This window comes from Amblyraja radiata, chromosome 22 (genome assembly GCF_010909765.2).
Source record: "Amblyraja radiata isolate CabotCenter1 chromosome 22, sAmbRad1.1.pri, whole genome shotgun sequence".
Classification (NCBI taxonomy): domain Eukaryota; kingdom Metazoa; phylum Chordata; class Chondrichthyes; order Rajiformes; family Rajidae; genus Amblyraja; species Amblyraja radiata.
The window spans coordinates 28783618-28797185 of NC_045977.1; the positions used below are offsets into that span (position 1 = coordinate 28783618).

The 13568-nt window shown below is 44.3% G+C and overlaps 1 protein-coding gene across 4 annotated transcripts in view; it reads right to left on the reverse strand.

The window, feature by feature from the left end:
• Positions 1 to 10895: 10895 nt before the first annotated feature.
• lmf1 (lipase maturation factor 1) overlaps positions 10896 to 13568 on the reverse strand; it is a 499938-nt gene continuing 497265 nt past the window's right edge. For all 4 annotated transcript variants that reach the window (XM_033040858.1, XM_033040856.1, XM_033040857.1 and 1 more), the window contains one exon: positions 10896 to 12495. In XM_033040858.1, the coding sequence (XP_032896749.1) occupies positions 12321 to 12495 (175 nt within the window). In that variant the 3' untranslated portion in view covers positions 10896 to 12320. The remainder of the gene's footprint in view (positions 12496 to 13568) is intronic.

Sequence of the window (13568 nt, forward strand, 5' to 3'; positions counted from 1 at the left end):
CAAAGATAGACATAAAATGCTGGAATTAAGTAACTCAGCGGGGCAGGCAGACATTTTGGGTCGAGACACTTCTTCAAACCGTCAGTCTGAAGAAGGGTCTTGACCCGAAAGGTCACCCCTTCCTTCTCTCCAGAGATGCTGCCTGGCCCCATTGAGTTAGTCCAGCATTTTGTGTCTAATATTAATTTTGAGTTTCATTCTTCCCTTTCGACACAGAAGTGCTCCCTCATCAGTTAAAGTGGCAACAGTTTTGCGTAACGCTGCTGGACTTGAGGAGTTGGCACAGCTATAGGCTGGCAATTGACAACCAAGTGTTCAGCAGCTCTCAGCCAAGGGAGTTAGAGTTCAGCAGCTGTAATGATCTGTTGCAAATCTGGGACTCTATGGGAAAGTGGAACAGGTGACAAAATAGAATGCAGGCTATCAACCGTCAGTTAAACCAAGATAATCCCGATTGCAAACGAAAGGGAAGGCGCTGGATGGTGGCAGGGGCAAAGGAGAAAATCAAAGATAGCCAAGGAGGGCTAAAAAAAAAAAAGAATGCTTAAATCCTACATCCCTCTGGACAAATTAAACCTTCATCTGCTGAACCAACAACTGAGTGTGGAACGTGATGGATATCTTCCAAGAATATGGGTTCACGAGAACTGCTGAAAAAGATATTTCAAAGTGAGCGCTAAGTACTCAAAACTACAGCTGTTCTTAGATCCCTGCAGGGTAGAACCTTCTGGCCGTTTATGTTGGACGAGTAGTTTAATTCTGAGCTCTCTGATCACAGTCTCTTCCATAATTAAAGTTGTATATTTTAACAAAGTCTGCAAGTACTTTCTGTCCATTACCTACTGAACAAGGCACAGCCCATTGATGCCAGGTGACTGGCAGTCTTCCAATTAGCCCTGCCACCCTTGTCTCACATTAGTCCTGTGATTTTATTTTATTGTTATTTATCTAATTGCCTTTTGAAAGTCGGCATGAATCTGCCCACATCACCCTTTTAAGGCCGCAGAACTGGGCCAAAACAACGCTGAGAAAAAGATTAAAATTTTCCTTTCCCCACCTCAACCACTCCTTTGTTCTTTCACTAATTACCTGTTGTACTTTTGTATGGCTTGATTGTATTCCTGTATAGTATTATCTGATTCGTGGGAGTCAATCCAGGGAGGCTCTCTAACTTCAAGTAATCCTTGCATCCCCTCTCTCTCTCTGTCCCTCCCGCACCCTAGACGTCATACTAGTTTCACTGTCATCGTGTTGAGTTGCACTCGTTATCCTCTAGCACACAGCCAACAATAGACCATTGTGGGCTTCACCTTTCCTTGATCGTCGCTACTTTTTTGCATATCTTTCATTCGTTCCATTTCTCTCTATATCGCTGTCTGTATCTCTCGTTTCCCTTTCCCCTGACTTCCAGTCTGAAGAAAGGTCTCGACTGGAAATGTCACCTACTCCTTTTCTCCAGAGATGATGCCTGACCTACTGAGTTACCAGCTTCTTGTGTGTATCTTCGGTAGACACCGACTACCTGGTTCAAAAATGTACATTAAGGAGAAATCTAGGTGCCAGTGATCTAAAAGTGTCAATGCATCAGCCCACAGAATCAGATTTATTTTTTCACCATAGATGCAGTTAGTGTGGAAGGCTCAAGTAGATTAAAGAATAAAGCAGAACTTCATGTGGGATATTTAATTTCTAAGGAGATTTTCATATTTGCCAACTACCAGACAGTCAATGTGTTTTTTTGCAAATGTTTAAGCGGTTATTATCACTCATCAAGACTCAAAATCATCGAACATCTCGAAGGTCGGCATGGTGACGCAGCAGCAGTAGTTGCTGCCTTACAGCACTTACAGCGCCAGAGGCCCGGGTTCGATCCTGGCCACATGTGCTGTCTCTACGGAGTTTGTACGTTCACCCCATGACTGCGCGGTTTTTCTCCGTGATCTCCGGTTTCTTCCCACATTCCAATGACGTACAGGTTAGTAGGTTAATTGGCTTTGTATAAGTGTAAATGGTCCCTAGTATGTGTAGGCTAGTGTTAATGTGCGGGGATCACTAGTCGGTGCGGTCTCGGTGGGCCGAAGGGTCTGTTTCCGTTCTGTATCTCTAAACTAAACTGAACTAAATCGCAAGATGTGATGTTTTCCACAGTGACATCCAAGGGTGAAAGGTCACAATATCAAAAGTTCATTCTTTTCCTATTCCATTGATCTATTTTCAACAATAACCTCAAAATCTAATTCCTTCAGACACAGATAGAAACCATTTAATTAATTTTACCCCATGACAATAACCGGCATTTAAAGTGCTGTGTCTGGTCACAAAGATTTTGGAAAAGCCTAAGATACAAAAATACTGCCTTCTCAATCTTCCCTTTTACAAAAGAGAAAGAGAGTGAGAGAGAGGGAGATTAAAACCATCAGTCTTCCCCCTGGCATTCGCTTTTAGTCATGGTCAGTAAGGATGAAAGTCTAAATAAGTGTGGAGCGATTATTTTGGCTTAGCAACATATAGGCTTAGCAACACTTAGGCCTAGCAACATATAGATCTACACTATTTACTGTCAGAAACACAATTCCAGGAACCGATTTTAGATTTCAAGTGGTTCATGGTGGTTAGAATGGAAGATGATTATTTTTATAGACCTATGTTCTTTAGGAAATGATCGCAATGTGTCTGGAATACTTCCTTTCCCCACTAGACGTTGCTTTGCTTTCCTTTGCTTGCACTTCTCAATCTGTTGGGACAGTCTACAAGAGAGAGAGGAGTACCAAACAAGTAGATCTACATCATAGGCTGACAGCGTTTGCTGTCCTCTCTGTCAATCCCCATTTATGAAGTAAAACATGAGATCATAATTATTCTGACAGAGGTCATGGTATGTGTTGCATCTGACACAATGTGCCCAGACATCAAGCAAGTGATGCCTCACCTTCTCAAATGTACAGGTTTCCATCATGTTATCTGGTCTTGGATTAGTCAGTAGGGGAAGCCAGATCACCGTTTAACTCTTCCTATACTGTAAGCATTTAACGTGAAGGATAAAGATATGTTGGCAAGCTGAGTCCAGAACAAAAGGAGTTGGAAGCACAAGGCAAGCCTTTTGTCAGTTCAAAGGGTATTCTAATGCCCCTGTCCCACTTAGGAAACCTGAACGGAAACCTATGGAGACTTTGCGCCCCACCCAAGGTTTCCGTGCAGTTCCCGGTGGTTGCAGGTAGTTGCAGGTGGTTGCCGGAGGTTGCAGGTAGTGGAAGCAGGTAGAGAGACTGACAAAAACCTCTGGGAACTGCACGGAAACCTTGGGTGGGGCGCAAAGTCTCCAGAGGTTTCCGTTCAGGTTTCCTAAGTGGAACAGGGCCATAATGATTCAGTAGGCACAATGAAAGAACAGAAATCTGATCTAAAATGCCATGTGGGCTTACTCAATCATTGGCTTGGTGGCGTTGTTTTAGATTTGAGGAGCTTTTAGTCTTTATTTTATTAATCAGTTGTATTACTGTTATCCAGACAAGAGCAAGATGTGTTGGGCTACAACTAAACCTGGAAACAGACAACACAGAGGAAGGCCATTCAGCCCTTTGTGTCCTGCTCTGAAACAGCTGTCCAACTTAGTTCAGGCACTATAAACTGTATGAGAGGCGCAGGTGAAGTGATCATTCGCAGGTGAAGTGATCATTGATGCGAATGAGAGGTGGTGCAATCCACCCGAGTCTCATGCACTCGAATCATTATTGTGCCCTCATTTGTTGACTGTCCCTGAAAACAGAGTACTGCTGAGTTACACATAAACTCCTTGCAGTCCAACTGCTAAGATGCCTAAATATACGAAATCAAATTATCTTTCCACGGGTGCTGCCCGGTTCCCCAAGCTGGTCACATTGGTCACACTTTGTAAGAGCAGGAGGCTAGATAGATCAGAGTAGGATTGAGATGGAGAATTAAAGTACACTGAGGCTCAGGGCAACTCGGCGGATTGAAATTACCGTGCTTTGTAAAGCAGTCACCTAATCAGTCATTTAGATTACTTCACAACCCAGCTCTCTGCCTGAAGGTCTGAATATTTCTTCTTGTTTCTTTGATATGTAATGGGGGGGGTTGTAGCTCAGACAGTGAGTTACTCGAATGTAAGGGGAAAATATGCAGTCAATGGCATGAGCATTGATGTACAGAGGGATCTTGGAGTCTAAGTCTGTAAATCCCACAAGTTGATAAGAGTGGCAAAGAAGGCATATGGTTTGCTTGTCTTCAACAGTCAGGTCGTTGAGTGTAAGAGTCAGGAAATTGTGGCTTTATAGGACTTTGGTCATTATATTCTGTTATTGGTATTGTGCAGTTAATGTCTAGTTGCTCCATTATAGGAAAGATGTGGAGGTATTAGAGAGTGTGCAGAAGAGGTTTACTAGAACGCTGCCTGGATTAGAGGGTATAAACTATAACGAGAGGTTAGACCTTCTAAGGCCGCCTGGGTCAAGACGAGATGGAGAGACCAGTGGAAGTCAGTGGAACCATCTAGGCTACACCAGTACATCAATGACCCCATGGACGTCCCTGGCCAGGACCTGCCCGAAAGCAGTGGACAACCCTCAACCGCTTGAGGACAGGCGTCGGACGCTATGGAGTAGCGATGAAGAGGTGGGACCTCGTGGACAGCGCCTCCTGCGTGTGTGGGGACCCAACACAGACAGTGGAGCACATCGTCACCAGTTGCCCCAAACACCGGCCACCGAATGGTGAACGAGGTCTGATTGACCTGGACAATGACACGTTGGCCTGGCTCGCCTCAACGGAGCTGCAGGAGAAGGAGAAGGAGAAGGAGAAGGAGAAGGAGAAGGAGAAGGAGAAGTAGGGAAGAAGAGAAGGAGAAGGAAAGAGAGGAGAGAGGAGAAGGAAAGAGAAGAGAAGTGAAAGGAGAAGTATAAGGTGAATAGAAGGAAGGAGAAGGAAAGGGAAAGATGATAAGAATTAGAATACAACTAAGATAAAGATCAGACGAAGCATACTACTAAGCACTCCGAATCCTCCTCCTATAATATAAGAGAAGCATACTACGAAAAAGAAGCCTCCGAATACGCCGGCATAAGATCCGTCCGAGCAGAAGAAGAAGAAGAAGAAGAAGAAGAAGAAGAGGTTAGACAAACTTGGATTGCTTTCTGGAACATTGGAGGATATAGGGATATGACAGGCAGAGGGGATTACTTTAACTTGGCTTTATGTTCGGTACAGCCAGCCTGTTCCTGTACCATATCCTAATTACCCCGTCTTTATAAATGCACGTAGCTCTTGTCTCTCAGAATCCCTTCCAAAAATTGGGCGGCACAGTGGCACAGCAGTAGAGTTGCTGCCTTACAGCACCAGAGACCCGGGTTCAATCTTGACAATGGATACTGTCTGTACGGAGTTTGTACGTTCTCCCCATTACCTGTGTAGGTTTTCCCCGGGGAGCTCCAGTTTCCACCAACACTCCAAAGACATACAGGTTTGTAGGTGAATTCACTTGGTAAAATTGTAAATTGTCCCTAAGTGTGTGTAGGATAGTGTTAATCTGCGGACATCACTGATCGGCATGGACTCAGTGGGCCAAAGGGCCTGTTTCCGTGCTGTATTTCCAAACTAAACTAAACTAAATAAACTTACCCACCATCCATGTTCGGCTCACTGGCCAGTTGTTCCCAGGCTTTCCCTGGCAGCCTTTCTGAAATAGAGGTGCAACATTAGCCACCCTCCAGTCATAGAAACATCGAAAATAAGTGCAGGAGTAGGCTATTCGGTCCTGAGCTAGCACCGCTATTCAATATGATCATGGCTGATCATCCAAAATCAGTACCCCGTTCCTAATTTCTCCCCATCACCCTTGATTCCGTTAGCCCTAAGAGCTATATCTAACTCTCTTGAATACATCAGTCTTCCCCCACCTCACCCCTGACAACCAGTGCCTCGGTGAATGGCTGCAGTGTACTTTGCTTTCAACACCCTCAGGACTTCTCCGAACACAACATGAAAAGGATGTCTGAAAACGCAATGTCCGAGGCAGATGCAATGATTGGGATAATAGGAAGTTTCACAGTACCTCAACGCACGTGACAAATGAAGTATCATACCATAAATGCACGCAAAGTAGCGGCAAACTGAGGCAGAGATTGGGAGATAAAGAAGCATTATTGGAACAGAGACACCATGTTTACACCACGAGCAGAATATCAGATAATTATACTGATTTGTCAGAGTCTTTTTATTTCATTCCTGTTCTATTGTAACTAAATTACAACCATAAACACAGGAAATGGCACATTCACAATGATAATATGCATTAACATTTAAAGTTAAATAATAGCGCTAATTATACAATTTGAATTCCACAACAACAGAGTAAAATGGGAAAGAATGATATATCAATAAGAACAGTGCAATTTAAAAATTGTGGCCAAGGTTTAATGCAGCAAACATTCTCCGATCCCATATCAAGATATATTAGCTTTCTCTAGCAGTGATCTAAACCATATGAGTACATAATCTCAGCCAACTCATGTTTAACCATTCGAGAACCGCTGCAAATACATAACTGCAATAAATGAAGGAAGTTGTGAACACAGCCCAGTCCATCGCAAAATTTAGCCTCCCAACCCTCTGCCACTGTTGGCCCCATCCATACTTCATGATGCCTCAGGAAAGCAGAAAACATAATCAAGGGCAACTTACACCCCATTCATTCTGTCCTCTCACCCCTGTGACGTCAGGAAGATTGTACATTTGAAAGCACCAACTACCAGATTCAAACTTCACCAGCTTCTTCAGACTTATCAGACTCACACGTATACCTGTCTCCTTACCTCCTCCCTCACATCCATCCAGGGACCCCTGCAGCCCTTCCTGGTGAGACAGGTTCACGTGCACCTCCTCTAACCTCATCTACTGCATTTGGTGCTCGCAAGGTGACCTCCTTTACATCGGTGAGGCCAAGCATAGGCAAATGGACTATTTCCAAATAGAAACATAGAAAGTAGGTGCAGGAGTAGGCCATTCAGCCCTTCGTGCCAGCACCACCATTCCATATGATCATGTCTGATCATCCAGAACCCTGTTCCTGTTTTTGCCCCATATCTCTTGATTCCATTAACCCTAAGAGCTATATCGAACTCTCTCTTGGATACATCCAGTAAATTGGCCTCCACTGCCTTCTGTGGCAGAAAATTCCACAGACTCACAACTTTCTGGGTGAAAAGGTTTTTCCTCATCTCAGTCCTAAATGGCCTACCCCTTATTCTTAAACTGTGACCCCTGGTTCTGGACTCCCCAATATGGGAATATTTTTTTCCTGCATTTAGCCTGTCCAATCCCTCAATAATTTGATGTCTCTCCAAGATACCCTCTCATCCTTCTGAATTCCATTGAATATAAGCCCAGTTGATCCATTCTCTCATCATATATCCCGCCACCCTGGGAATTAACGTCTGCACTCCCATCAATAGCAAGAATGTCCTTCCACAAATTAGGAGACCAAAACTGCACACAATACTCCAGGTGCGGTCTCACCAGGGCCCTTGTACAACTGCAGTAGGACTTCCTTGCTCCGAAACTCTCGCCATGAAGGCCAACGTGCCATTTCACTGAACACGTGCTCGGCCTGCTGGATCTCCCGGATGCTAACTATTTTAACTCTTATTCTCCATTCAGACCTTTCTGTCCCCGGCCTCCTACTTTGCCAGCATGACGTCACACACAAACTGGAGGACCAACACCTCATATTCTGGTTATGTGTGTACAACCCAATGGAATGAACATTGAATTCTCCAATTTTAGGTGACTAACCAATAATACCCCTCCTGCCCTTTTTTTCTTCCATGTGCCTCACTTGGTTGCACACAAATGTCTTCCCCCTATTCTGCATATCCCTTCAAATTGTTCCCTTCCCCTTAAATTCCTTCCTCTGGCCTCACAGTTCACACATTTGTCCCCTCCTAATCTCAGTGTCTTGTCTCCTTCTCATCTCTGGCCATTGTTCACCTATCTGTTAATCTACCTGCCTCACTCGTGTCCGCCTATCGCTTGCTTGGTTTTTTGTCCCATCCCCCCCCCCCCCACCTCTCATCCGACTTTCTCCATCCTAATACAATCAGTCTGAAGAAGGATCCTGACCTATAATATCGTCTATCCATTATCTGTTGATGCTTTCTGATCCGCTGAATTACTTCAACACGCTGTGTTCTTTGATATGTATCCAACTGGCTAGCTCACCCTCGATTACCCTGAGTTTGTACCTTCTCCCCGTGACCTGCGTGGGTTTTCTCCAGGATCCCGGCTTTCCTCCCACACTCCAAAGACATACAGGTTTGTAGGTTAATTGGCTTGGTATAATTGTAAATTGTCCCGAGTGTGTAGGATAGAGTGTGTGGGGATCGCTGGTCGGCGGGGACTTGGAGGGCCAAAGAGCATGTTTCCGTGCCATATCTCTAAAGTAAACTAAACTATGGCAACTCTGAGAGCTCCTCATACCTAATGACCAGACACTTGCCTCACCTGGTGAGAACATACCTGGAGTATTGTGTGCAGTTTTGGTCCCCTAATTTGAGGAAGGACATTCTTGCTATTGAGTGAGTGAACCGTAGGTTCACAAGGTTAATTCCCGGGATGGCGGGACTGTCATATGCTGAGAGAATGGAGCGGCAGGGCTTGAATACTCTGGAGTTTAGAAGGATGAGATGGGATGTTATTGAAACATATAAGATTATTAAGGGTTTGACACGCTAGAGGCAGGAAACATGTTCCCGATGTTGGGGGAGTCCAGAACCAGGGGCCACAGTTTAAGAATAAGGGGTAAAACATTTAGAATGCAGATGAGGAAACACTTTTTCACACAGAGAGTTGTGAAACTGTGGAATTCTCTGCCTCCAGTATCCAGAGAACTGGAGGCCAGTTCTCTGGATACTTTCAAGAGAGAGCTTGATAGGGCTCTTAAAGATAGCGGAGTCAGGCGATATGGGGAGAAGGCAGGATAGGGGTACTGATTGTGGATGATCAGCCATGATCACATTGAATGGCGGTGCTGGCTCGAAGGGCTGAATGGCCTCCTCCTGCACTATTGTCTATTGTCTACATGCCATAACCCCTCCAAACCAGATCTCCAGCACCTCCAAGGTGCCAGACCTTATAGTGAAGGGGACGGAGCACCAGTCAGAGGCCAGTTACCCAAGACCTCGTTCTTCCTATGCTTTTTTTCTGGACCCTGATACCAACTCTACGGGTCGCAGATGCTGATCGAACTGTGGACTCACCTTGGATCTAGCAGAAGGCAGCAATGTCGTTGATGTGCAGGGAGGGTTTGATCAGCTGCCTGCCACGTCATCCTTCTTACACGTGCATTCTTCCCCATGGATTTGACAAAAGGTTTTATAACCCGATTTGTGATGACCTTGGACAGGATTCTTGATGCCTGGTGCGATGCTTAAAGTTGACCGCGGTAGGTAGAAGATATGCGGGTAGTGCTGCTTGCTTCATGTCAGGTGCAGTTATTTGAAGCCACATTATGTAAGGGATGAGTTCAATGTCAATGAAAATACTTTTGAAAATTGTGCATTCACAAAGATCAAGGATCTGGAAGGGCAACGTATCTTGAATATGAAGACATTGTAAGTTGCCAGCTAAAATATCAGATCCCGTATTTTCCATTCAGATCTAATGTGGGATCTGACAAGAAAGGATAGTGTGTATGAAGGAAGTGCAGGTGCTGGTTTAAACCAAAGATAGATACAAAATGCTGGAGTAACTCAGGCAACATCTCTGGAGAGAAGGAATAGGTGACGTTTCGGGTCGAGACCCTTCTTCAGAGTTGGGCAGCAAGGGTTAGTGGGTTATTCACAATCACAGTCAGTATGCAGAACTTTCTCTTCCATTAGGCTGAGGGGACACTTGATAGAATATCTATATCACTAAAAGTCTCATCTTGACCGGTTCCGTTCTGCGCTGTATATTAATTAGAAATAATGCTACCATATATCGCTATGATTTTTGGCCATCTTACTCACAGTCCTCCTCCGCTGAGGCAGCCCCGAGGATTTTTCCGATCGGTGAAAAATAAAAAAGTTATGTTTAAAAAATCTTCAGATCAGCTGATTGGTCCTCTCGCCTGTCAATCACCACCTCTTCCTGGGGGGGGGGGGGGCAGGACTATAAAACCCCGGATGCTTGGACGTGAGTTAGTCACTCTGGAAGATTGCGAGGGAGAGTCCACAACTGTGATTCTAAACTGTGAATCAACTGTTCCTTCTTGGATGACGGTTCGCCAGAACCTGAAGTTAGAGAAATCAATAGTCATACCACTGGGCTGTCTAACTTCAGGTAGCCCCAGCATTCCTTCTCTCTCTATCCCCAACCCCACCCCGTTGCACTAGCTTCTCATTCTCACCCTACAAACAGCTAACAATAGCCTGTTTCCATTATCATTGTTACTTTTTTTGCATATCTTTCATTCATTGTTCTTTATTTCTCCACAACATCATCTATATCTCTCATTTCCCTTATCCCTAACCCGTCTGAAGAAATGTCACTCATTTCTTCTCTCCAGAGATGCTGCCTGTCCAGCCGAGTTACTCCAGCACTTTGTGTCTGTAGTGGTCTATATTCTATGAATACTATTGTTCTACTTACTTTCATTCTGAACTCACTTGGGGCTAGGGGGTCATTTTTGTTCTCATCACCATGTAAGGAGACCATTGACTACTGTGTTAGCTCATTGAACTATCCAATGAACCCTGTCCTGTATCCCTGCATGATGGGAGTTCTGCATCATGGCTACCTGGAGGAAGAAATCCTTATCTCAATTCAGTTAACCATTTCCATACTCTCCTCCTTCCTCACCATCTCCACCAACTTGCATTAATCAACCACTCTGTAATTGGTTCTGTAATTGAAAAACACTTTTATTATAAGGGTTGATTATTTAAATGCAGAAATAACCAGAGGCAGGCAATCAATGCCTTTATTTAGTTTAGAAATTACAAAATTCATTTTTAGTAATAGAGTCGATTGAATGGCAGGAAACTCTCCACCAGGAGCTGGGGCTACAGCTTGCCCAGGAGGTCATTCACAAAACTATCACACAAGCTCCAGGAAAGCAGCTCTTCGGCCCATTTTCTTCCACAAAGATGAATCGACATTAACAATCACTGATATTAGAACCATCACATTTAGTACAAGAAAGGTTAAAATTAGATCAAAGCATCAAGTGGCTGCAGCCTCCAGACCGGTCAATCTTCTGCTTCATTGTATTGTCTCATTATATATTTAATTAAGACACTTTGAAGCCATTTTGAGATCATTTTTATTGGTGACAAAAGCGATGACTAAATTGGGCAAAGTTCTGCCATTTGAAAGGCAGAACTGTCAGGAGACAGTTTGCAAAGTGATTAATTATGTAATTAAAGGAGCAGATAAAGTATTGGGTGGGCTGGATATGATTAAGGGGGGCACATTTGGAACCAGCAACAGGGCAAAGAGGAGAGTGAGCAAGGAAATGGGCGATTGATGTACCCACTACTTGCTGGCAGTTAAACAGGGCAGTGGCCTAATCTTGGATCAGGACAAACTAATGTGCTGTGCCTTTTATGAAGTGGGATGCAGGCAGTGGCGGACTGGGTCTAAAAATATTGGTTGCCAGGAGACAAAGGGGGCCCACTTCATCATGGGCCCACTTGATATAGGGGGCCCACTTCATCAGGGGCCCACTTGCCATCGGGAAAGCTGACACCCTGGCCAGTCCGCCACTGGATGCAGGTCATAATGAAGAGCAGGAAACTGTCTGGCAAATAGAACCAAAGGTGGGAAGGAAGCTACACAGAGCCTCAAGTCTAATATGGTGTCAGAGATTCTAGGAAACTAAGTGGGAACGACTCTAGACACACTGATGGCACGTTAGATCATCAGAGGATCATCTGTGCACTGCTGCGACTACACAGCTCATTTCATATATGCAAGGAATTTCTCCTCTCAGCCTCTTGCTTCTTTGTGACAGAAGGGAAGGCAAGAAGTGGGGCCGAATTGCAAGGAAATCTGACTTACAGATAACTCCATGGGAACTTGGAAACAATGCAGATAATGGGGTTGGAAAACTTGCCAGACAGTCAGCTGGAAAACATCACAAATGGGACCTGCATTTGATTGAAATATGTTCCGTCTGTAGTAACAATGGGGGAATGGCAGGTATCGTAGACAGGTGAAGATTAGTCACCATGCTTTGCGACGTGAGGTGATATGTTTGCTTCCTGAGGTGGCATCATGACGTATTCGCTGGAAACCAAGTGCTGTTTGTTCTTGAAGGAAACGTTGCTTCACTGGTTGTCTCGAATGGGCCAGTCTCGCTCTTTGAAATATCTCTTCAGCCCTTCCACATTGACGGGTGGGAAATACACACCAATCCGTTTACGAATCCACCACTTCCCCTCTGCAGCATGGCTGCCACCCGGCCTGCTGAACTTGTAACGATAGTGCTCTCCTCTTACCCATCTGTTGATAGAAACACACTATGTCAAGGTCGCTCGCTACCAAGTCAACAAACCAAGAGGACTCTATAACTGCAACATGACCTCCCAACTTCAATACCCAATACTCTGACTGATGAAGGCCAATGTGCCGAAAGCCTTTTTGACTACCGTATCCACCTATTATGCCACTTTCAAGGAAGTATGTGCCTCCATTTCTAAACTAAAGAGTTTAAAAACTAGATTTTCACACTTTTAGAATTTTTAATATTACTTTTCAATATTACAAAAAGATTACTAATGTTTAAAAAATAACGTATTAGTTAAATTAGGCAATCTGGCCCTTAAGGGCCTGTTACAATTGGGCGACCTAATCCACGAGTTCTGGCGAGTTTGCCCTCGACTCATACTCGCAGCATGGTCGACATGAGGTCGTAGGAGGTCTCCGTAACTCTCCTTCATGCTCGAGAGTGGTCTCCGTGTACTTGAGGCCTCAGCTAGGTCGCAGCGTTTTATTCAATATGTTAAAAAATGCCCGCGAGTAAGAAAAGGTCACCATGGAAAAAAATCAATACTTTTTTACTCATAGGTTTAGTCGTAGTAGGTCGTAGTAGGTCGGCATGTTAGTCGTAGGTAATCGAGGGTAGTCGAAGGTAATCAAAAGTAATAATAATAATAATAATGGATGGGATTTATATAGCGCCTTTCTAATACTCAAGGCGCTTAATTTAAAAAAAAGGTAGTCGAAGGTAGTCGTAGATAGTCTTCATCATAGTCGAAGGGAGGTCGAAGGAGATCGAAGGAGGTCAGCTTCACTCTCCACTATTCGGTGTCCAATTTTCCCGAAGTTAGTCGTAGCTAGTCGTAGCTAGTCGAAGCTGGTCTTCAATATAGTCGAAGGAGGTCTTCTATATAGTCGAAAGAGGTCTTCAACATGTCATTTTTTTAAACTCTTCTGAACTCGCCAATTAGGTTGCCCAAGTGGGACAGCCCCTTAAGCAGCTTATAGGATAATGATCTGCCTCAAAATTCAACAGCATGGAATGATATGCACACCGGCAAATATTTGTCTACAAAAAAAGGCACTGCTCATAATGC